This window comes from Cebidichthys violaceus, unplaced genomic scaffold (genome assembly GCF_023349555.1).
Source record: "Cebidichthys violaceus isolate CVI_PGR_0920_01 unplaced genomic scaffold, fCebVio1.0.p SCAF_5, whole genome shotgun sequence".
NCBI classification, from domain to species: domain Eukaryota; kingdom Metazoa; phylum Chordata; class Actinopteri; order Perciformes; family Stichaeidae; genus Cebidichthys; species Cebidichthys violaceus.
The window spans coordinates 5,287,748-5,313,948 of record NW_027176705.1 but is presented as its reverse complement, the minus strand read 5'-3'; the positions used below and the strand labels follow the sequence as shown (position 1 = coordinate 5,313,948).

The window sequence follows — 26,201 nt, the reverse complement described above, 5'->3', positions numbered from 1 at the left end:
TGTTACTCCACTTTATGTCCAGTAGAGAGCGACAAAGGTCCAAAAATGACCTTAAACGATTATTAATTTACTTGAAACTCCCAAAGTTAATTAACTGTTTTTTTTCTTTCACTTTTATTTACAATGTAGATTATAAATTCAGCTGAGACAAATATGTATTCAGCGATACATATAATTGAATTGATTTATTTTATAACGCCCATATGATATAAATGACAGTATATAAAAACGGAATAAATAAACAAAAATGTTAAATAATGCCTCAACATACTTCTTATTTTTGCAGATACATTATGACTAAATGCAACTAAATAACTACTAACTCTGGATGTGCACTATACAATTTGCTCTGATGTTCTCACCTCAAAAAGAAAATCGGGGGAAAGCCCAATAATTTGAGGCTTGTTCTGTTCTAAATTATTTTGTCTCATATCTACTGTAAATGAGAAGCATTGTTTTAGACAGTCTACGCCCTGATGGGCGAAGCATGTTCTCAGGGTCTGGTTTTGTTATGGTGAGATCACTTCGTCTATAGGCATGACTAATCAACAAGTAAGAAAAATAGGACTTATTTTCTATCACATGCTCATTTAGTTTGCTCCATTTCCTCCTATTAATTAACTACTAAACAGATGATGATTCATATATGTCAAGACCAGGGAGAAAGATAGGCGCCTTTAAAGTAAGCTATGCTCATCATAAACACCTCAGAACAATTGATTATCCGTTTAGTTGGGAATCTATATTTTTTCCCATATATGTTTCCAGTGTTTTTTCCCACTGATTTAACATAAACCTTAAATCTTGTCGCTTTTATTATTATTCATTGTTGCCTGTTTATTATAATGATACACAAGTATGACATAACCCTCGATGTGACGTTACCTTTGAAAAGAAAAAGGACTTACAGAGGCATGAAGTGGTAAAGAAGAGTCTACCACCTCTCGGACCATACCATTTTTGAGAAGAGGGGAGGGAACTTTCCTCGATGAGGATCAGAGGTGATGACACGCGCGACACCCAGTCCCGCCGTAGGTCTCGCGCCGAAGACATGGTGACAGGCAGCACGTTTGGATCAACTTACATGCTTTCCATGAAGAACACTTACTGTGCTTCTCCCGCTGGGTTGTAGAGGTAAGTCCTTTCAGCAGTGGTCCTCGCCCTTTTTATGTTGTTTTACCGTAGTATTTTCTGCAGGTAGTGCGCGTTACCGTCCCTGTCTTCTTAGGCGATGAAAAGCAGACCTTCACCGTCCAGTTGTTGCTGATGCTGTTATGGAGCAGGACATAATAAAAACTAACAATGTTTCAGAAGGAGCATCAAATGTGTGCTTTACTTGTAAAATGTGGCTGTTCTGCTGGAAAACATGTGGTATAACCGTTTTTCACACTTAGTTCATGTAACTTATCTTCATCGAGTTCGGGGATTTAACTGTAAACCCCTTTTTAACTAACGCATATACCTTTCCTCAAACTCATTTTGACTTATTGTAAACGGGTCAATTGAACAGGAATATGATTCCTCCATGTCATAATGTTACTGTAGGCCTACCTGGTCTTTTTAACTGTGCCTAGTCTGTAATGTTTAAGGCTTCATATATTTTAACGTTACACGAGGCTTTAACTCATGTTCCAAATGCAGCTCTTGAATTAACTTCATGTTTTCCAGAAATGTATTATAAGCAATTTTGGTTGCCACCAAAACGTTTATCAGAAAATGTGAGTTATTTCGGTGTAAATAGGTGAGTGCTTAAAGATACATTCATATCTTTTTTTCGAGTAAGAGTAATAAACTGGTGTCCAAAAGGGAAGAAAGGTGCAAGGCACTCTTCTGGCAAACAGTTCAAAAGCCTTCAATCGGATGGCTTTTTCGTGGTGAAATTCTAAAATCATGGACAATGCTTAATATTATAGCATAGCAGCACAAACTGTGTCTTGGAAATTTGTTAAAATACGATATATGTTATACATTTCTCTAATAGATCCCTTATTATTGTTTTCTTAGGGGTGTAAGATAAACAAGTTGTTTTTTTACAGAAACATACATTGAGAAAAACAGAGTTTCTGCATTTGTTTGTGTTTGTGTGCATGACACCTAATGCTTCTCATAAGATGTGATGCTCAGTTGGATGTGTGAACATTTCTCGTCTCGATCCAGTTTAAGTTTGTGATACCTCTTGCAGCTGAAATGTTTAAAACCGTACTAAGGTACACCTCCAGGCAAATTTTGCATGCCTGTAGAGTAGACAATACAATTTCTTCTGGAGTTATGCAAGATTGAGAGAGCAGAAGAAAAAAGTAACTGCTCAAGGACGCGGAGCAAGATAGGGAAAACAAAAAAATACAGCCAGAGCAGACACTAAATAGTCAGGAAGGTGGAACATTGTGGTGCCTTCCAGCTATTTCTTTACTCTAACTCCAGCAGAAAGTACCCTGTACAACACGGCCAGTGTCCTGCAGAACAAAGACATACAGCACATCTCTATGTTTGTTGTCTCATGTAGCTCATAGCTGACCATGTTTTCCATGTGTTGTTACAGCATGCTGGATAAATTGACATTGTAAATATGGCATTTTTATATAGGCATGTATAGGAAAAGTATATTGTTGGAAATTATTAATTAGTAGGAGGGAGCCTATAGGCCAGTGATCGGAAATTCAGGGTTTTGGCAGAGTTGACAGGTTAGCTGAGGAGCTGACCAGTTCAGTGTGTGTGTGTGTGTGTGTGTGTGTGTGTGTGTGTGTGTGTGTGTGTGTGTGTGTGTGTGTGTGTGTGTGTGTGTGTGGTTGTATAGTTGAATGGCTGGCTGAACAGTTGGCTAGCTGGCCATCGATCCAGTGTCTGTTGAGCAAACTGTGAATGAGAGCGTTTGATGTGGGTCACTGGTCAGTGATGAGCCCATCTGAGGGTCCGCTTGTCTGTGTGTGTGTGTGTGTGTGTGTGTGTGTACAACTGACACCCCTTTGCATATGTGTACGTCTTTGGGTCAGTGATCACAGAGCATCTGCAGAGCTGGACGTTTTTTTTCTCTTTTAATTGTACTGTTCAGTGCTTATATAGATGCTGCACTGACCAGCTGACACTGCTCAATGTTCCTTTGCCTAGCCTTATCTCTCTCTCTCTCTCTCTCTTTCTCTCTCTCCCTCACACACACACATTATGCATATTTGTATGTATGCATTCATGACTGTAATATGATCAGCTATTGAAGGTGCAAGAGTTGAGGTTGTCGACCGTAACCCTGCTTGTCAGACTGAACAGAAAGGAAAAAATTGCAGGGATGCTGAATGTGTGTGTGTGTGTGTGTGTGTGTGTGTGTGTGTGTGTGTGTGTGTGTGTGTGTGTGACTGGTATGTGGGCCTGGCCAACATTGAAAGAGCCTGGGGTTCTTATCTGACCTCTCACAGGATGACCTCTCACCCCTCAAGACAAGCCCTTTGTGTCCACTGAGCCTGAGCCCATGGGAGAGCGTGTGTGTGGGAGGGTATGTGTGTGTGTGTGTGTGTGTGTGTGTGTGTGTGTGTGTGTGTGTGTGTGTCCGCATATATTAGTGTGCGTGTGTAATAGAAGTATAGGCCACATCAAAGTCTAACTTAAACATTGTTATTTGGACTCACCTTTGACCTAGCGGTCATGAGACATCCCTCAAACTAATACATCTACGCCCTAAAAGCAGAGAGCTTATATATGCTAGTTTGCATGTGTTAGCATGGAGCTGAGCAGGACATAACATAGTCCTGACAATAAGATGCTAACAAGTTATTTTCCTTTATCGTGTCCAGAATTACACTGATTCATAGACAGTTAAGAGAAATAGATGTCTTTCTTCTGAGTATGTTTTTGTAGACCAGCAAATCAGTAATATCCTGAAAGAAATATTTGTGTAAGAACTCCTTAAAGGGGCTGAAATACTTGGTAAAGCTTATCATCTGTGAATTGCATGTTCCGAGTTTAAAGGCTTCCTAACTTCAGGTTTGTATATGTGAGGTTTGTGTGTTTGAGGTTGGTGGCAGTCGTGGGAAGGGGGTCCAAAGGGTCATAAAACACCACAATAGTGTCTCTCTCCCTGGGGTGAAAGAAAGACAGGCAGAGAAGAAGAGGGGGGGGGATGAAAGGATCTCCCACTTCCATGTCAGGGAGAGAGGAAGAAGGGGGAGATGGGAGGAGAAAAGATCAACAAAGCTTCATTACAAAGTTTTTTATTCAGCTTATTTCTGTCATCTCTGCTTCATGTCTTCTTTTATGTGCCACAGGTCTTGTGGGTTTTTGTTAGGAACAGACATTCCTTAAAAAATAAATGATGGATGTGATTAACACTGGAACAGTTCATGTGCAGCCAGAGTTTAAAGTGAACAGTTCAAATGCACAACACTAGCTTCCTTTGTGTGCTTCATCGCAGCACTTCCATTTTAAAGCACACTGTTTAACATTAACACCTGCATCTTCTGTTTCCTCCATCAATACTTGCAGAAAATTGTCTCTTTGATGTTACACAATATTGATCCAAATTCATATTTAGCAGAAAAGCTGTTTTCGCCACAAGTATCTACAAGACACCATAATACAGCTGTTTTGAATTGCTTACCTCATTAAGGCAGAGCAATATTAACCAATAGAAACTTAAGGAATGGCTTCAGATGTATACTTGCAGTATTTGGTTAATTGATTAACACTTTAACAGGATTTTGGTGAAGATTCAATAAAAGGTGGAATACACCTCTCTGCTTTCATCTCGTCCCTGTTTCCCTTCCTGTCTCCTCTTCCTCTGGTTGTAAAAAGATCTGTCTGCTCTTTGGTAGAAGGTGTCATTACTTCCTCTCAGTGCCGGCTGTGTTACGTCGGGGCTTTTTGTCTTCCGTCCTCTGTCTCTCTCTCTCTCTACAACGTGGTGCAAGGCATTAAAGTCTGCACTGCTTCTTTACATATGAAAGTGTGGAAGCAGAAGGTGGCTGGTAAGGTGTGTGTGTGTGTGTGTGTGTGTGTGTGTGTGTGTGTGTGTGTGTGTGTGTGTGTGTGTGTGTGTGTGTGAGAGAGAAAGAGAGAGAGAGAGAAAGCGAGAGAGAGAGAGTGCATGTTTGTGTGTGTGTCCATCTCCAACATAGAGGACAATATGAAGCTCAGATTGTGGATCTGTTTACATCATCATGTGGATATATATATATATATATATATATATATATATATATATATATATATATATATATATATATATATATATATATATATATATATATATATCATTCCTGCATCTGACAGGAAGCTGAAGTCCTGCTAACCTGTAGTTTAAGACACAAACAGCTTTAAGTCTGTAATCTGACAGGCTAGTCTTTTCATTAAGATGACCTGCAGGTTGCTGACTCGTCAGTGAGTCTCATGCTACAAGGTACGTCTGTCAATTAAGTGTAGCTTCTTAGGTGTGTGTGTGTGTGTGTGTGTGTGTGTGTGTGTGTGTGTGTGTGTGTGTGTGTGTGTGTGTGTGTGTGTGTGTGTGTGTGTGTGAGTGTGTGTGTGTGTGTGTGTGTGCAGCAGCCAGCATATGGGCAGTCGAAGTTTTAGAGAAGCAGGATTAAGTCATTGTTGCAATCCAACCTTCTCACTGACCCAGTTTGTTTACCATTCAACACATCTCTTGGTTCCTCAGAGTTGTTCCTTCAGCATTTTATTTACGTACATGTAATTATTCTAATTTTTTAAATCACACATTATCAAAACCTCATGAGTAGTGTGTGAGGTGACAAACAAATGACATTTCACTCCTTTTAAGAACAATAAGAATGTAAAATTTAGTCAAACTAATGCGTTAAATTGAACACATTGACTTAGAACAACAAATTAACAGCTGTTATCATTCTTACATTCTTTAGACATGACAATGTAAAAAAAGGATCAAATCAGTTAAGGTAAATGATTCATGGTGATATGTTAAACTTAAACAACTAAAACAACAGTATTCAGTATTTTGAAAACGGTACATGCAAAGAATTGCTTTTCTGTCGTTTTTTGTGAGTGTTTTTCATCTGTTTGAGAGCAGATGAGAGAAGCAAACCAGAGAGAGAGAGAGAGAGAGAGAGAGAGAGAAAGTAGAAAAACAGCGTCTAGGTCAGGGTGTCCTGACTCTGTCAGTGCAGCTGATTTTATGGCATGCTATCTGGACAGATGCCATCCACTGTTTATGTGTGTGTGGGCCTGTGTGTGTGTTTCTGTTTGAGTAGATGTGCTTTCCGTGGATTTCAGTGTTTGAGTCTGTTCATCGGTGCATAATGTGAACGTGTATGAATGTGTGTGTGTGTGTGTGTGTGTGTGTGTGTGTGCGTGTGTGTGTGCGTGTGCGTGTCTTTGGCTTGACATCATTAAGCAGTACATTTATTCTCATTGTCAGAGGGCTTTAACTTAAACTGGATTCTGTCTTGTGTGACACAGAGTCTTTTATATTGTCATCTCTCTTTCTCTAAAGGACCTTCTTGGTCAAACATCACTGGGATGAATTCTGTTTTTCTTCTTTCCTTCTAAAGATGAAACTGAGCGTCCACTGTTTGTTTTTTTTAGGACACCAATGGGGAACTCTTATGCAGGCCAGCTGCGGACCACGCGCTTCGAGGAGGTCCTCCATAACTCCATCGAGGCGTCGCTGAGGTCGAACACCGTGGTGCCTCGACCCGTCTTCTCACAGCTATACCTTGAGACGGAGCAGCCGTTGGCACATGATGGTGGGTTGCATGGATGCAAAGGAGTGATAACGAGTTCAGATAAAGAGTGTATTTCCTCCGATTTGAACTCTGACATCTTTATTGCATCTGTATTTGCTTATTGTCACTCTTGTTCACCATTAAACATGAATGTTTTTTGTGTGTTTCCCCCTAACAGGTCGTACCGAGAATGATGATGAAGATGAGGAAGTTGGGTCAGAGTCCAACAGCCCCCCATTACCCTATCAGATGAAGCCCCCACCTGAGGGATGCTGCACCATAGATGGTTTGTACACATAAACATATGGCTTATACAAATTTAAAAAAACAACACTGCATTACAGTCACAATTGGCACTAGAAGATTTGCATTTTCAAACAAATACCAAGACCTGGAATTGCAGTTTTCCTTTAATATAGAATATGTCACATCTTGCATTTAATAAGTGTTCACCTTATTTATGTGTGTATCATGCAAATGAAAGGGAGATATAATTAGTTTGGCTGGTTGTGCAATCTGCTGGATATATGGTCTCACAATATGCAAGGGTCAGTTTTGTGAGTGAGCTTTGTCGTGGCGTAGTTAGAAAGAAAAAATGCAAATTTGACTGTACTAGAAATCTCAACTGACAGTAGATAAAAGGTGAATAAGCAGCAGAAAGTGGCCTGGCCAGCTATTTGCATCGTGTATATCATTGCTCTTCTTCCTTTTGCTACAATAAAACAAAATATTTTAAAAGTCAAAGAAAAGCTTTTGTGAAATAACTGTCCTATCCTGTCTTTTCCTCCCCACAGGCTTTTGTCAGGCAGGCAGAGACCTGCGTCTGTCCTCGCTGGGATCAGATCCCTCGGATGTGCCCCCTGGGTTCATGTTGGTCGGGGTGAAGTCCCCCTCCCTCCCCGAGACCCTGCTGGTGTGTGCCGTGGACCGCCGCTTCCTGCCAGACGAACGGGGTCACAACGCACTGCTGGGTGAGTCAAGAGAATCGCACCGAAACAGGAAAATATCATCAGGGAAAAACTCAAAATGTCAACGTTCAGGACTCTTTTTTTTCAAAGGAATAGTTCACCATTTTGGGAAATACCTTTGTTTGCTTTCTTTCAAAGAGTGAGATGAGAAAATTCATCTTGATATACAGAGGAGATGTTTTCAGCCTAGCTTACCATCAAGACTGGAGACAAAGGGAAACAAGTAGCCTCAGTTAAAAACAGTATTATCACTTCTAATGTTGAACTATTCCTTTTAACTTGATGACAATGCACTTGCGACATGATTGAAATGGTAACGTGTGACTATAGGAACATAAAATGCAGCCCGTTGTAATCGTACATTTCCTGTATGTGTGCTCCCTCCAGGCTTTTTAGGGAACTGTATGGGCTGTGGCGAGAAAGGCTTTCGCTATTTCACCGAGTTCTCTCACCACATTAACCTGAAGCTTAGCACCCAGCCCAAGAAACAGAAGCACTTGAAGTACCATCTGTATCGAAACAACCAGGGCGTGCTGGTCAAAGGAGCTGCCATCTGCTGGAGGGGACACGGTAAGAGAAGGGTCATTTTTGGGGGATTTGGGAATTTTCCTTTAAATGTTTACATTAAAATGGGTGATGTCCCTTCTGTGACACACAGATGGCTCAGCAGTGGAGGGGTTAATTGTAGAAGTGGAGCAAAACATTAAGCGTGTACACAGAGGCGACAGCCTGGAGCTAACCCTTCAAACTAAAATGGTGTGTAAATGGACATCGCCTAATGAAAAGGCCTGTGAGAAACATATCTGAAGATATAGTGTTTGCTTCTAACCTCATCCTGTTGTTGTTTCTGCTTGCTTCTTTATTTTCTTTACTCCTGTCTTTTGGGAAGGAAAGAGTGAAGCTTAAGCTTAAGAGTTTAAACATCTTCCTCTTAGAAAGCTTGGGGTAATTCTGTGGTTACAACAAATAGGAATTATGCTACCATAGATCATCTATTTCCAAACGTGCAAAAGCTCTGGTATTGAGGAGTCTGGATGATGCAACATGCTCACTGATTAAGCCCTTTTCCTGGAAAAAAGTCTGTTGCTATGCAGCAATGGCGAACTGTTTTTGATACCAAAGCAGAGCAGCGTCAGACCTGCGTAGAATCCAGTGCAGATTCACCATCAGTGGCATAGGTTGGAAAACTGGTTTTGACTCATTCATTGCAAAAAGAAACATACTCTTTACCTGGACCAGTGAGAGGGCTCTGAAAAATAGAAGTGCGAAGCATATATTGAAACAGAAACAGTGTCCCTCTATCATATGCAGTCTTTCTTGAAATACCCCCCAATCATTCAGTTTATTCTCCTATGCTGCAGGGCCATCAGATTTACTTCAGTAAATTAAATTACAGAGTTATCTGGATAACTTTGTCTTTTTACATCGGATCATGGCTCTAAATCTGTGGGTTCACTCAGAAAAGTTATCTAGTTAGTCAACTTGTCACGGAACGGCCTCTGTTGTGTGCCCACAAATGAATAACGAATACATTATTGCAACGACCTAGCTACTGAAATGTTTCTGTCTCCTTGGATGTCAAATTACTCAGTTGTGTGTGTCTGTGTGTGTGTTTCAGATGGCAGGATGAGGCAGATGGGGCCCAGCCTCTCAGAAGGCCATGTGACATCAGATGAACAGCCACCAAACATGGCACTGACACACCCGACACACACACCTGCCAGCTACACAGGTAACACACAAACGCAAACACACAGCAATGTGAATATCAAATCCAAGAAGATGCGTTGAGACAAAGGTTCCTGTTGACAATTGATCTTGTTTGTGTTCTCAGGGCCAAAGAAGTATTGTTACTGTTTCAGACTGAAGACTCTAATTCACTAAAAGTTGTTGACAGACACTTGTATCTCTCTCAAACTAGCGGTAATAGAGAGAGAAGACTATATGTAATAATCACAGAAATGTTTTTCATGAAGATTTACAGTTATTAATGTTATTGATTCATTCTTGTCTATCTGTAAACAGCAGGATCAAATGTGGACCCGATCGCTCCGCCACAAATAGCTGACGTCCCACACTCGCTGACCAATGGCAACCACGTTGTTCCCTCCATCACCCAGCCACCTTTAAACCAGTCAAGGCCTGGAAGACCTTCAGCTAAAGGTACAGATTGTGCAGACTGGTGACCTCGGCTCTGTAATCACATTAATATCCAGAAACATGTGTATATATGACATGTAATTCAAAATATGACATTTAGTTATGACATTCAAGTAATGCCTAATTCCAATAGAAACCTCCTTGGCGACATCATCAGAAGTGTTTATTGCCAATTTTTTAATTTATAATAATTGAGTTATCCACATGTAGGGTTAATACTTTGAATGTTGTACTTAATGTTTGGGTGGGGTTTTAGGTTAAATATTTAAAAATAAAGTGGAGGAATCATTCACTGCATCATTCAGATTATTCCTGGCTTTGTGGAGCATCGTAATTGCTGAAAAAGTCCTTCTCAGACATGCACTTCACTCCACAAATGTACCAGCAATTTTATATATTGAATTTTTAAAAAGCATCCTGTGTCATTTTCCCATAAGATTATGGCAACATAATAAGAAATCTAATAACACCAACTAACTGCATGTAAACTGGGATTTTAAATTATCAGAATATTGTAGCTTATATAATATCATATTTATCTGATTTCTCACCATTATCTGGCTTCATCTGTGCATGTAAATGTGGTCAGTTTGTATCTGTTGTCATTAAACCCTGGGTTTCTTCACACCTCTCAAAAGGAGCGCTCCTACATCCAGCAGCCCAAACTGTGTGTGTGTGTGTGTGTGTGTGTGTGTGTGTGTGTGTGTGTGTGTGTGTGTGTGTGTGTGTGTGTGTGTGAGTGTTATAACACCCCTGCTATACAGGAGCCAGGCAGCTGCATTGTGTGTTGGGGGGTTGTCCTTTGTCTTTCTGGCTCTCTCCCTCTGTCTGTCACCTCTATTAACCAGGGTTGTAAAATTCTCTCTCTGTCTTCTCTTTTTTCCTGCTTTCTCGCTGAATGAAAAGCTTCCTTCCTGTCAATGTTGTTTTTTTCATGACCCTTTTAACAAGTGGACCTTTTATATGTCTCCCTATTACTGCATTTCAACAAAGGTTGAGAGGAAGAGGAAGAGGAAGAGACGGGTTAATGTATGACTAAAATACAACTGTTTTCCATTACTGTATTAACAGAAGTCCATCCTAAAACATAATGTAGAGTATGTTCTGTTTATTTGTGGCTTAATATAATGACTATACAGGAAGTTATTCCTTAAGCAAACTGAATTGTAGAACAATGTGACACTGAAAAAAGCATTAAAAAATGAACTCAACAAATTATATTGCAGTGACGAATATTAAAGCAGAAGCAACAACGCATGTGCGTATGACAATGTATTTGAAATTTATTTAAATTTGTCTAAATTTAGATTTTAAATTTGAAAAATGATCAGTTACTAGTTAAGCACTAAAAGTATAAACTACCAGCTTTTTAATTTAACATGCTTTGTGCTCTTATTATTTATTCTGCAGGATCCCATGCAAATGCAGGACCTCCAAAAAAGAGGCACAAGGGCTGGTCGCCCGAGTCATCTGCCAACAATCTGCCAGAGAGCGCTGCGAAGACGCCACCATCTTCATCAGTTTTATCAACATTATCAATGTCCTCTGTCTTCACAAATGGAGCCAGATCAGGTAAAAAAAGGAAAAGCAACAAATATAGACAGAAAACATGAAGAAAGGGACATGTGGGACAATTATGTGGTTATTCTTAATGCTATATTTATATATATATTTATATATATATATATATATATATATATATATATATATATATATATATATATATATATATATGTGTGTGTGTGTGTGTGTGTGTGTGTATTTAATGTGTACATTATACAGTTGTGTGTTGCTTGCACTATTTGTGTATGTCTATGTGTAAATTTGATTTATATTTCTGTGCTTTCTCCAGAGACTGCAGCCCCGCTGAGTTCATTGCAGGGATCCTCCTTAACCCCACTTTCTCCACCAGGATTGTCTGTAACAATCCCTGATCAGCTGCTACACACCTGCAGACTGCAACCTGTCATCTTTAAAGGTCAGATGAGCAATTATATCAGTGATTTATTGTGATAGAATGCACTTTCTCTGTATAAAATGATCTGTACCTGTGACAGAGTGTATTAGCTAATTAGTCAAAGTCTTTATTGAGTACTTCTTGTACGGTGATCATTGTCCGCCCAGCGGTCAGTACTGGACTTTCTCAAGCAGGTGAACAGGTGAGGTTTTCAGTAACCACCCAACAGATGGCCAGTTTAGCTCACCTCTCCTCACAGGTTAGAGGTCAACCAAATCCTGAGGCTGTTTCTCAGCCTACCCCCCTCCCCTTCCAACCTTTGCACCCTTTTGTATCACCTGTCAACTCATCCACCTCCACCATCCTTTATGCCCTCAACCGCTTCTAATATCCAGTATGTGTACTTTCCATCTCTTATTTTCTTTCTGTTTGCACTTCATATCCATCACCTATCTGCCCTTTACGTCACCAACCTGACGTTCCTGTCATTTTCTCCACTTTAGCTGCTCTTTGTGACCCCCCATCTTATATTCCTATCCCTACTATTGTCCCTCTCTCTATTGGGGGTAAATTGCATTTTCCCACCACCGCTCAATCCTGAACTTATTTAAGTTTGTAACAGTGTAAGACGTTCGTATAGTAACTGAAAGAAACACAAACAGCAAAATGAAATCTAAGTTAGGCCCTAATAAAATGTGTACTTCCTTTTCCTGTCATAAAAACAGCAGGTGACAGCAGCCTTAGTACTTAGATAAAGTTGTCTGCATTGTGTTTCTTCGCACTGACATGTGTATTCATTGTAATTGTCACATTATACCATCTCATGTTTTAACATGTTTCCAGCCAACTGTCAGTAAAAGCCTTGTGCTTTTCCATCCATGTATTACATTACATTAATGGCCAAATCCACCACCCGAGCCACAGCCCCAAGTCCAAGTTTTTCTCAACCTCCTCACTGTGATTACCTGTTTCATCTGTCTACCTCTCATTGATACAGGTCATGGCCCACTCCCTCAGCTGACTGGAAATGCCAATGAAGTGCTCCTCAGTTCTCTGCTTCAGAGTTGTTATCTGAGCTCTCAGACCCTCCCCAGAGTCTACCAGCACTATGGACCATCACCCATTCAGCCATTGTCAACTGAGATGCAGATTCTACTCACAGTCTACTACCTTGTTCAGCTAGGTCAGTGTGAATCATACACAGTTCAGTCAGACTGAGAGGAGGAAAGTGATTGACCTCTCATGATATCATTGCTGTGTCTCATAATGCCCACTAGGAGGCAGACAGTTATAACTGAATCAAGCTGAAGTCTTCTGACTCTGGCTTTTGTTTGTTCCCCATCTAAAAACATATAACAATTCTAAAGGTATTTTAAATTATTCTTTACCACACATACTTTTTTTTTTGTCTCTCATCTTTATTCATCCAAGGCCCTGACCAGGTGCCCCTAATAGAAGACTTGGAGCAGATATTCATGAGGTCGTGGAGGGAGTCTCACCTCAGCGAGATCAGACAGTACCAGCAGCCTCAAACAGCAGCCAGCCAAGGGAGGCATTATGGCATAGAGGTGAGATGTCATAGAAGTCACCTTTTGTTAAATGTTAAGTTTGAGAAAAAATAACTAAAGACAGAAAATCCTAAATTCCAAAAAGTAATCGCATTTACAAGTAAACAATTAGGTTCCAGGCTTTTAGGAAAATTGACTCACGTCAGGCTGTACACATTCCCAGATTTCCGCCTTTTAATACTGCAGAGATCGTTACTCTGTCTCCCTTCATGTCAAGCTTAACACACTGTCCTCTTCATGCAGCATTTTGCTGAAACAAATACTGATGACAAGTCAGCCAAGTAAGACTGAATAAATAAACAAATTGCTCTTCTTTTTTCTCCAGACCACATCCACGCTGCCTGGGCTCCCCCTACATCTCTCCTTACCTCCCCAGAGCCAACAACCCCTGACCCCCAGCCAGCTCCCTTGGCTCGCCCAGCTGGCTGCCTCCTCCTGTGGAGAGGGCGTGGTGGTGTTAGGGGAAAAGATTGGATCTTTGGCTCAAGGCCTCCAACAAATGTTCAGCAGATTAATGGAAGGACGGCTTGAAAACACCAACTACGTGGTCATTATTGTCACTACACCGGGACAGGAAACACAGTCCTGCGTGGTAGTCACAGGTGGGAATTGCTTTTATATGTATGTTTATGTGTGCATGTTGTTATTTTGTCCTGAGAAATAAACAGAAAGAACAAAGCAGTATTTAGTATTTATCTGTGCTTGTGTGTGGTTTGCAGGTAAACACCAGTGTCGTGCCTTGGCAGAGAGTATGTACTCCCCCAAAGAGGGTCTGAAAGAAATCAACTACCAGCTCTCCACTGGTGTTGCCCAGGAACTCATCCATTACTGCAATTCCCAACAAGGTGTGTTTGCCTTTTTTACGTGCACATTTCTGTGTGCAGTGCAGGCATATTAATGTGTGTTTTAGTTGTAATTCACCAACATGAACGAGTGCCTTTTTTGTTTTTCAGATGGTGACTTAGATTCCCTGCTGGATAGTGCCACTGTGGACAGCAGTGAGCCGTCTCCCTTATCCAGTAGTCAAGAATCAGCTGAGGAGAGGAGTCTTAAAACCACACACAGTCCCAAAGACACAAACAGTCCAAAGGATTCACAAACACAGTGTTCAAAAGACTTACTCAGCCCTAAAGATAGAGCCTCAAGTCCCAAAGACACTTGTTCAGGTGAGACACGGAGGGGTTGAAGTGTTCACTGTGTGTGGAAGACAATGCCTTGCTGTAAACCATACTATTTCATGGTTTTGAACCTCACATTTCTTAAGTTTCCCCATTTGCTTTAGTCTTCCTTATGTTGTATTTTTCTTCAATTAGCCTTTTGACTAATTGCTGATGCAATTTTTGAATGGGATTCATTTGATTGTAAAACATGGAAGTAGACAGAGATGACATTTGATGTCCCTTCCTCTTCGAGTGTGATGATATGAGTTTGTGTTTGTATGTGTGTAGAATACTCTGTAGAGTGGCGTGAGGTCCGTCCCATTCAGCTGGCAGTGGCCAGAAAGCTGCTGTCCCATGTTTGTGCCATAGCAGACTCCAGCACACAGAACCTGGATCTGGGCTCCTTCGACAGGGTCAGCTTCCTCATCCTGGTCCCGTCCTCTGAGGTCACATTTCAGCAGACCGTTCTTCACCTCTGGAATTCTGGTCTGGAAATTATATGGCTCAGCAGTTGTTTTTATTCATTCACGTCTTTAAAAAGGAGAGACGAGAAGAATCATTTCAATTTGTGTGTGTGCCAACTACATGACGTGTATTTATGTTGACCGCCTTTTCTCTGGCTGCGTCTCTCAGGTGTCCTTCAGGAGCTTGGGGGTTTAGACCAGGAGTGTGTGTCTCAGCGGGAGGCTGAGCGTTTCGTGGTCAAGATGGATCAGAGCGCTCAGGCACGAATTGACAGCCTCACCCAGGAAGCGCAAAGCAACTCCTACACACTCTACATCCTGGTCCATGACCATGCCCACTGTGACATTAACGGGTGTGTGTTTGGTGTGTGTGTGTTAGAGAAATGAGAAAGATATCTGAAGTGATTCAGAATAAAGTGTGTTTTCTATATCTGTGAGACTTTGTCTTTGTCTCTGTCTCTTATTCAGTGCATCCCACAATAGCTCAGACAGTGGCTTGGGTCTGGTGGACCAGCTGTTAAACTCCCGTCAGGTCAGAGATGCTCCAAACATCCTAATTCTCCACGTCACCTCCTTCCCCTTCGCCCTGCAGACACAGTATACACGCATCAGTCCCTACAATGAGATCCACTGGCCCTCTGCATTCAGTAATGTAAGATGGAAGTCTGTGTGTGATACACACTCTGTATTTAACATACACTTGTGACACATGTCTGGAGGTTGATTGGGATTAGGATACATAACATTGTGTGTTTGTGTGTGTAGGATGTGGACCTGTATCATGAGAAGACACGCTACTTCGGTGTGTCAGAGCTTTTAGAATCAACCCGTTCAGGGAGCAGCCTGCCTCTGATGCGTCATGATTCCTCCTTTGAAAGTATGGCATCTGCCCTGGAAGAAAGGTAGCACAAACACTCACATGCTTAATCTACACAACTACTCCTCAAAAGCAGGTTTGAATTACTTGCAGGCCTACTCAAAAACAGAGCAAGAACCCCTTACAATCTCTCTCACTCCCAGGTTCCCTAAACTGCACAGTGCTGTGATCCGGACGACAGTTTTGATCCAACACTACTGCATAGCTCTGATGGCTGCATCCGGCAGAATCGACAGCTCGCACAATCTCCACAAACACACCTCTGTGGAGACCCTAGAGATTGTACAATCACTGCTCACCGCTTCCCAGCAATGTCCCGCCCACCATGGTCATATGGTCCTGCTGCGGATTCCCTCTTTGGCTCTGGCAGCGTGGGCCCACCGACGGCTGTCCAGAGTTAGGAGGCAGCTGGGTCTGGAGGAGAGTTTTGAAATCATACTGGGGAATCCAAACCAAGCTCTGAATATTGGACAGAGCTTTACTGACCAGATCAAGGTTGGTTAGCAGGTTATAATATCATGAAATACAGGATAAATAATGTTATGGATAGATGATCTTACAAGTAGAGAAATATAAATACACTGACTGACTGTACTTGTGTGTGTCCTACAGACATGGCTGAAGATCCAGAATGCTGACTGGGTTCCTCAGACCTACCTGGAGCTGGAGGCCCTGCCCTGCATCCTGATCCTGTCAGGAACTGAGCCACTGGGAGAATCACTGCCGAGGTACACACACAGAGTGTTTTGATCAAAACTCCCTAACTTATGACCTAAAACCTTGACCCTTTGTTCCCAAGGCTCCATGCACTGTAGTTCTATCACCAAGGGTTAACTTTATACAAGCAAAAATAGGTTTTATGTGTAGCAACACTAGAATAATCAAGTCTCCACTACTTAAGTGTTGTACCATAGTTTCTGCTATCGTAAATGTGGAGTTTAAACAGTGAATTCATTCTGCCCACAGGTCATTGAAGTATTGTGATCTTAGAGTGATAAGCTGCTCCTACCTTCAGCGAACCACACTCGAACAAGAGCTAGGACTTGCTGCTTATCTTGTGAGAGCAGAGTCACGACCCCCACACAACCCCGGCCCAGGAAGTGACCTGCTGGAGAGTGACGCGGAGAAACTCAGCAGTACTGACAATGAGGAGGAGGAGGGTCAGGAGAACGGTGAGAAGAGATGCACATGAACTGTTCTTTAAGATTTAAAATGTGTGAAATGCTCACTTGCTGTTTGAAGGAATAGCTCAAATAATTGTTCTTGCTCTCTTCTTTTTCCCTCCATTTCCAGGGGACTCCCCTGTGTCATGCAGCCAGCAAGTGCAGTCATGTCCAGACAGTGGTGCTTTGGATCCCTTCCCTGCCCAAAGCACCACCTCTCCAAATGTCTCCCAAAAAGGGACCATGGATGTTATACAACCTCCCTCGCAATCACAGACTCAACTTCAACCACAGCCCCCGTCTTTTTCGTATCCCAAAGCTACAATACACCAACCTCAAGTGCTGAGTTATTCCCAGGCCCAACCGATTTCCCAGCTTCAGCCACAACCCCAAATTCAGAGTCAAAATCAGTCATTATCTCAAACAAATTCTAAAACTTACACCCAAACGCTTCCCCTGCACCAGTCCCTCTCTCAGATGCAAATACCTCCCCCTCAAACTCAACCACATCCCCCTGCCCAGTCCCATCGCCAACACTCCAAATCCACCTCCTCTGGTTCCTTGTCCCCGCGAGCCTCCTCTCCTCAACAGAGCTGCTCCTGGGCGCGGGGAGTGAGTCGCCCGCCTTCTGTGCTCCTCCCTCGTGCCCTCTACGATATTATCACAGCCAGTGACAGCAGCGGGCTTCCACGATGTACATCGTTCCTGCCTCACATGTCTGTCGCATGGGCAAGCAGCTTCAGGTAAAACCAGTAAAAAACAGATCGTCCAGAGTATACAGCTGAAACCGTGTCTTTCTACTGTACCTTTAAGTAATCTAGAAGTCCAGCAATGTGATAAATCCTTGGAAACATCCTATTCAAATTCGATGCAAGGTTTTAGCTATCTAAAAATAGTTGATTTGCTTTAATTTAGGCAGACCACCAAAGGGCTAATCTAACTGTTTAAGCTCAGTGGCTCAGTGTGTATAATGTTTATAACTGAAAATTTCTAAAAGAGGGTTCAATAAGTATCGTATCATCCAAATTAAAACCCGTAGGCATGAAATGTCTTTGATGAATTAGTTAATCCTGTCTTATTCCACTATAACCACAATGGACATAGTTTTGAAGATATTACACAAATGTGATTAAATTACAGTTTTTTTTGCTTCCAGACCTTTCACTCAGTGTGGAAATATCGAATGCTCACTAGGAGATATTTAATTATGAACTTTGTCTTTCGTGTTCAGGCCCTTGCTGAGCAAGATGATGACATGTACAGAACAGTCACTGTACTATCGTCAGTGGACAGTCCCCCGCTCCTACCACATGGACAGCAGCAATCGCACTGAAGGACGAAGTGACAACTTTCACCCTCGCAGGCTGCTGCTCAGTGGACCCCCACAGGTCATTTCTCTCTTAATTTCTTTGTTATTCAAGTCAAGCTCATGCTATGCTGTATACCTACAATAATTACCCTATTTTCTTTCCATTTTCAGGTGGGTAAGACAGGAGCGTACCTGCACTTCCTGGGTATTCTGTCTCGGATGCTGATCAGACTGATGGAGGTGGATATCTACGATGAAGAAGACATCAACTACAGTCAGTATATTTGCAGCAGTAGCCACCATTTCTGAGACTAGGCTTTCTAAACAATTTCAATTCTCTGTATGTTCTACTGTTTCAATGTTTCGCTAGTATTGCTGCTAAGAATCTTCAATATTCATCATGCTGTAATCTCCTGTGTAATGCATATACTTCGAAATGGGTTTATTTAGGTGCACAGGCAGAGGGGGTGTTGTACCACCCGCCAAATGCTTCCTGGCCCAACCCAGATATTATGGGGACGATGCCCTTTGACTACACCATCCATGACCCCAAATATGATGACATCAGCTCTGTTTATTGCCCTGGATTTACACCCAGTTTTGAAGGTAGGCACAGTCAAAAACACACACACACAAGTCAATATATTAACACACAAAACCATATTCACAGAACATTCGTCTTCTCTAGTGTTGTTGCTTGTAATCACAAATCCTAAGAAGTTATCTGTTCTATTGTCCTCATGTGTCTTTGCCCCTGTTGAATTTACAAGGAAACCCTGTGCGCCAGGAAGACGTGTACCTACGAAGGCGGACATCTAGGATCAAGCTGTCTAAATATGCGGCGTACAACACGTACCACCACTGTGAACAGTGTCATCAGTACTTGGGCTTCAACCCCAGATACCAGGTCAGCAGAACACAAAAGACGCACAATCTGATAGCTGACACTCAGACACTGTTTTTGAAATGTCACAGCTGATGATGTATGTCCTCTCTAATCTTACAATCAGATGTATGAGTCAACTCTTCATGCCTTCACATTCACCCATCTACTGCTTGGGGAAGAGATCCAGCTCTACTTCATCATCCCAAAGTCTAAAGAGCACTACTTCAGCTTCAGCCAACCAAGTGGCCAGCTGGAGAGCATGCGGCTGCCTCTCACTTCTGATTGGGTGAGTCCTTCCTTAGTGAAACCGGAGCCACTGAACCTCAAATACTTGCATTTCATTTTGATGGCTGCCGATGTACAGAGTGTAAATAAGTAAAGCAGCAGAGTAAGGCCTGTTCGACCATCCAACGAACACTGCTGATGCCGTCTTAGGCTGAAGATAAAAACTATTAGGGAGGATATCAGTAGTTCGGGAGGGTCAGAGTCACCCTGACAGTAAATCTTCTGTTACTGCTAATTTAGTTATTCTGAAAGTGTTGGGGGCGCGCTAGGATGGACTGATTATGATGCAGACCTAATGTTTTGACGTCAGAATCTTTTTCATAGTGAAACATTAAACAAATCAGCTATCACAATAGCGATATGGACGAATGCTTTTTGAGACACACAAGACATTCATTATTATTATTAGTAATTTACAGAAACATAACCTTCCACCTTCTCTTCCCATCGCTCTCTCTCTCTCTCTACACACACACGCACACACACACACAGCAAGCAACGCAGCACCCCTCGTCTCTGTAATTGTCTCAATCCAGAATTCAAAATTCATTGAAAACTCAGAAAATATAAAATATTTCTTTCTCCAAAAGGGGGAATGACAGAAATCCACTCTGCTAATCTCACAATATAAAGAACATTAAAACATAATTAAAGATAAATAAAAATACAAATTTGAACTAGATATTAGGTGATGTGCATCACCCACTGAGCCTTCCTAACATTGCAAAAGAACACAAACACACAAACTGATACCATGAATCCTGAGTACACACTTACCACAACACATTACCATTGCATTTACTGTTAAGTGGTGACTTGCAGAGTTGAGCGTAGTGCAACTCCCTTGAGCTCCACTAGGTGGTGGTACAGGCTAAACTATGACTAGAATTGTCCTTATGGGAAAATGGATTACTGTAGCCCAGTGGTCCCTATGTATTCCCGTAAAGATATGTGCTTTTGTGTGTTTTTCAGTATTATTTTCTTCTCCCCCAGAGCCCAGACTGCATCAAGAGTCCAATCTTCACCCCAACCACTGGTCGTCATGAGCATGGTCTGTTTAACCTGTACCATGCTATGGATGGAGCTTCACATCTACATATCCTGGTGGTCAAAGAGTACGAGATGGCTGTGTATAAGAAGTACTGGCCCAACCACATAATGCTGGTACTGCCCACTGTCTTCAACGGAGCTGGAATAGGTATGTTGTTGCTACTACTGTTGGGTATGAAGGGACTCCTTAATGTCATAGATATGCATGCATCCTCAGCAGTTACAGTCATGTAAACTGTTTTTGTGTAGTCCACCACCTTCATAACGGATTTCCGTTCTGCAGGTGCTGCTCATTTCCTGATTAAAGAGCTCTCGTATCACAACTTGGAGCTGGAGCGTAGTCGGCGTTTGGAGGGAGGGGCCCCTACAGGGGACGTCTGGCCCTTTATCATCCTAGCCGATGACTCCTGTGTTATGTGGAACACAGTGGAACTCGACGCACGCAAGTACATACAAGCACATTATTTATATGAATATACAGTATGTGTTGGACAAAATAGCTGCTGCTTGTATTGGAAGTAAGACTTTTTTTCATGTTATGAGTCAGTTTTAACATAGTTACTGTTTGCTTTCTGCTGCCATTAGTGGTTCAGTGGAGCACGCTGTGTCACTGAAGCAGATCTTACAACACATGGAGGCCTGTCCAGACCTGGCCCACTACGGACTGTGCGGGATCAGGAAGTGGAGCAGCCGTGGACAAACAGGTTAGGGGTCATGATGTCAAAAAATGTTAAGTAAAAAACTTTTTGACAGCATTTCGGTCTATTTATGTAAATACTTAAAATATGTTTTCCTCCCAGGGCCAAAATACCAACAATATCAATGACATATTATAATATAACAAACTACAACCTCAAAATTGTAATCGAAAATTGTAATCACACACACACACACACAAAGTGTAACTTCATAACCTTCACTTACTAACTATTGCAAGTCTGTTGTACTGGCTTGCACAGGAAACTGCAAAAGTATAAACCACTACTATGCGGGTCCATAAAGTTGCCTTGAAACATTCAGAGCAGATTCTACTGGCTGTAGATCCCTCAGATCTCAACTGCAGATACAGATTGTTGTGTTTTCTTCTCTTTAGTGTTAACTCATTTACCTGAAAGATTTTATAGATAATATTTTAAAGCATTATTACATGTCTGTATGTCTAGCTCTAAGCTATATCTCAGTGTTGACTTTTTAAATCGTACATTTGAAGGGGTCTCAAATGTGTGACTGAATGTTTAAGCTACTTTATGAAGAACTAATGAATGGAATGCATGACACAAAGTTTTCTGCTTTATGATTAAGATAAAGTTGCGTTTATTTTGTTTCCTCCAGGTAATAAACAGAGGGAGCCCTTCTCCAGAGGTCACCTGCATGACTTCCTCCTCCTCAACGTCGACCGGAGCCAGAATGTCCAGTACGACCAGAACCGCTTCACCTGTCACGATGTGGACTTCACCCTGAGGCTACACAGCGCCGGACTGCTCGTCTGCCGGTTTAACAGCTTCAGTGTCATGAAGAAGCAGATCGCCATAGGAGGATATAGGACGTTTATTATCAAGACCAAGGTAGGTGTTGAAGACCCATGACAACACAACCACACATCACTCACAGAGCAAAGAAACTGATTTATAGAATACTATTTAGTATAGTAAGTACATATACACATATAACGCCACATTTACAGCTACACAGGAAAAAAATAATAATCTTTTCACAGAAAAACAAAACATAATTCAAAATGTTTAAATGGACTATCATTCATTTTAACAAACAAATAACTGCATCAAAGGTTATTAAACACAAGTTTGAAATTTCTTCAGACGACAGATGTTCCCACCTCAGTGGGTCCCTCGCAGTACATCTGTGCCCCGGACAGCAAGCACCTTTTCCTGGCTACACCAGCTCAGCTGCTCCTGGAAAAATACCTTCAACACACCAGACAGAAGTTGTTTCCACTCAGCACCAAGAACTACACACACCCTGTACTGTCTGTGGACTGTTATCTCAACCTGGGACCTGAGGTATAGACACACAGCCTCTTTGTTTGTGGTAAATTATTAACATCTGAACAGAAGTACAGGTTCATACACCCATCAATTCCAACACACATTGTTTAAAAATCACACTCTTCTTGCGTCCTGCAGGTGACGGTGTGTTTTCTGAGTTCCAGACCTCACTCTGTCAACATCAGCACCACAGGGTTGCTGTTCAGTGGCCTTCTCCTCTGTTTCGCTGACTCCTTTGTGACGCCTGGGTTCCTCAAGAAGTTCACCTTCCTTAAAGGTACAAAAGCAGACCAAATACAGCCAATGAAATAATATACTGGTATGTGTGTTTCAGACGGCACATTTGCAATATTTTTTTAGTTTTGTACAGAGCAGGCTTTACATGAAATCTTGGACTGCATCTGAATACCAAAATGTGCTACATCTAGCATTTTCGTCCTCTGGCTAAGTGGCTGAAAAGCAAACCATATAACTGCAATATCACTGGTTCAATCCCCGCCAAGGACCTCTGTTGCATATCATAACCCTCTCCCCCTACTGTCCACTTAAGAAAGTCAGAAAATGTGATTATGTCCATGTCATATCTATCCAGTATCTATCCCGCTCTTCTGTGTGCCTCCCTGTAGGTGCGACTCTGTGTGTCATCAGTGCCGATCGTAGCTCTTTGAGGCAGACGGTGGGCAGGCTGGAGCTGGAGGAGGAGTGGAGGTTCAGGCTCAGCGATGAATTCCAGACTGCCAACGCCAAGGAGGACCGACCGCTCTTCTTCCTGACTGGAAAACATATCTGACTGAAACACATATGTACACATACTATGTACATCTACAAAGAGTCACAGTCAGGATCGAAATCACTTTAATTGCTGAAGGGAAGAAATGAGTGTGTTTTTATAGCATGACAGTATGCACTAACATAGGCTCTGAATGGACAATGATGTGTTATGGCCAAAGAAACAAGAGGAAATCGCTTTGCAAAATATATATTTTACGCCTTTATTGAGTCATGGTTATCCTGTGAGTTAGTAAAAGATTGTACAAGAAACATCCATAATTTTTCCAGGAACCTTGTTCTGATAATGAAGTGGTTATTGTTTGCATTACGTGAGGTTTATGCACCTCTTCATAAATCATGAGTAATCTTTTTGATCCACAAGAATTTGTTTTCCTAAAATAAAAAATAAAAACGTTGCAAAAACACTGTAGAGTTAGGTGGTGATAAAAAGGTTAAAGGAATAATCTTAGAATGTTTTTATAAATACACAGTATCTTGATTGTATTTTTGAAGGAGGAAGATGTTAATCAACTTTTTATTCCCTCAGAAGAAATTTACTAGACTCAAAAATTGCAGTTGCTGCTTTTATATTTTTTCATGTGTGTTTAGCTGCATTCAAGTTTGTATTGCAATATTACAGTGTTCTGCGCACTTCATGCAGGTGCAAACAATATGAGAAGCTTTACTAAAGGGTAGACACAATCATTTGTGTGCAATGGTAGCCGATTTTTGGCAACAAACTTTTTTTATTGAGCGTTTTTTTTTTCGTTTTGGATATGAAAGAATTTGAATATATTTTGTCAGATTTGCATTATGTAAAAAAAGTACTTATCCAGTGTGTACAATGAATAGTTTTGTGTTTGGATGTTGAACATGTGTTTTGCTTTATGCTCAATAGACTGTACGATGATTTTATTTTTAACTGAAGAGACACAAATCCACTGTGTTTTAAGCATTACACAATGTACAGTTTTGTATGGCTTCTATTGTATAGATGTAAAGACATGTTACATTTATTTTGTGTGTATTTGTTTGTCCCTTGTATCTTTCAATCACATAATTGAACTTAACTGATCACTATGAACGTCACGATACACAGATAAAGATGAACCATTCTACTGATACTACTCTTAATACTTTGGACTTTGACAAATTAGTCTGTTTGCACACTTGCTATTTTTATGACTTTTATGAGCAATCTTACTAGAATAGCTCATAATGATCTAACTTGGTCCGAAAAGTATAGTTTGCCATAACTGCTTTAATCTACACAATAAAAGGGGAGCCTGGCAGAAACAGACTGAAGTGCACAAAAAGGACACTGTCCCTGTCTGACAGAGCTGTATCCTGCAGGACCTGTTCAGGAGATATTTGAGACTGGAAATGGAGCCTCTGAAGTCCTTCAATGAGGCTCCACACTACTGACCCCAGATGCTCCCTCTGAAGCTCTGTGATGTGTATCTGTGCGTGAAGCTCTGTGATTTCAGAACTTCTTGGTTGACCGATTAAGTCTTTGGGGAAAAAACGCCTAAAATAACATCCCAAATAAATCAGGAATGGCTCCTCAATCACAGGGCCTATATGCATATTTCTGGTGTCCTTTAAAAGGTAAGAAGGGAAACAATATTATTCCATTGTAAGTAAACCTATTCATATTACTGGAGTTGCAATTTGTTATCCTTGTTTATAATCTAAATTTCAAAGGCAATATCACCATTATAACCAAGATCCCTAAATAATGATGCAACTGAATGTCTTTTCACACTCTTCACAACAACTGTGACTGTAACTTTGATGAAAATACACTATTTATGATACAATTTATAAAAAACATTCTCACACGTTCTCCATGTTTTGACCATGTTTACATGTTGACTGGAAGTTTTACTCCAAAACACTTAATTTCCATATAGCATGTTACAAATAACACAAACCTTGAACTCTCTAATATCCAAGTAGCCTATTTCTCAGCTCCCTTGACAATCTTTTTAATTTTCTCTATTTTGTGTTTAATTAACTTGACCTGCACAGTTGATTACATAAGCAATGACCAAAATCAGCTTCCATGGCCATTTCTGGTCATTTTAGTTTGCCCTCTTTGACCTCTGAACTTAGATCTAGTTTTCTCCTTCAGTGAAAGTCAGTCAAACTTGATTAAGATGGCTAACTCCTTACACCTCACTGTGCCCTCACGTCAGACTACGGTAGAGACGTAAGTAACTCAAATCTACTGTTGTTGGTGAAAGTAACATATGCCTTAATAACATATTTTGGCAAGCACGTTCATCATCATCATTAGTGTAACTGTAAAATAAGAAGTTTGACTGACAGGACGCTCTGTAAAAAGACATAGTTTGGACAACATACAGTTAGGTTTACGGATTCTGATAGCTGAAGATCTCGTGTTTTCAGAACAGTGGGCTATAACATGCATTATCTTCGACCAATCCTCCAGCGCGACTTTCGTCATAAGGGTGTACCCATAGACTGTATATAAAAGGGTGTACTAGGTGTTGTGTCGAAGTTTGTTCCCTCGTCGAATAGTATTTCCCTCCTGTTAAGATGATAGCACTCTCGGTGGTTAGGGTTAGGAATAAGGGTTGGTTCAGGTTTATCGAATATCGACGGGGAAACTATTATTATTATTATTATTATTTTACATAATAAAAACACAAACTGATAGGACATATACATATATAAAGACTACATGCAAATGTATATTCAGAATGTTGCTGTCATTTGGCACAAATCCACATGTTTGTTGGACACACGTGGGGGTTCAGTGGTGTCAGGAGGGGCAGAGTCCAGCAGCTCCGGACCCTCTCAGATTTCCTCCAAGTACTCCATTCCCAGAACACACTTGCTGATAAATTTAGTCTAAAATGCTCACA

The 26,201-nt window shown here is 41.2% G+C and overlaps 1 protein-coding gene across 1 annotated transcript; it reads left to right on the top strand.

The window, feature by feature from the left end:
- Positions 1–1,048: 1,048 nt before the first annotated feature.
- greb1 (growth regulating estrogen receptor binding 1) lies at positions 1,049–24,921 on the top strand. The gene is made up of 34 exons (XM_068731041.1): positions 1,049–1,134; positions 6,547–6,707; positions 6,865–6,972; positions 7,481–7,657; positions 8,042–8,224; positions 9,273–9,386; positions 9,680–9,817; positions 11,225–11,386; positions 11,667–11,792; positions 12,769–12,954; positions 13,203–13,339; positions 13,665–13,941; positions 14,059–14,184; positions 14,293–14,505; positions 14,788–14,985; positions 15,133–15,316; positions 15,432–15,615; positions 15,729–15,865; positions 15,984–16,335; positions 16,453–16,568; positions 16,807–17,012; positions 17,134–17,746; positions 18,235–18,391; positions 18,484–18,586; positions 18,763–18,918; positions 19,083–19,219; positions 19,323–19,484; positions 20,477–20,681; positions 20,817–20,979; positions 21,119–21,237; positions 21,866–22,098; positions 22,354–22,554; positions 22,678–22,816; positions 23,166–24,921. Exons 2-34 carry the CDS (start codon positions 6,554–6,556, stop codon positions 23,327–23,329), a joined length of 6,030 nt encoding a protein of 2,009 aa, XP_068587142.1. The 5' UTR covers positions 1,049–1,134; positions 6,547–6,553; the 3' UTR covers positions 23,330–24,921.
- The last annotated feature ends 1,280 nt before the right edge of the window (positions 24,922–26,201 follow it).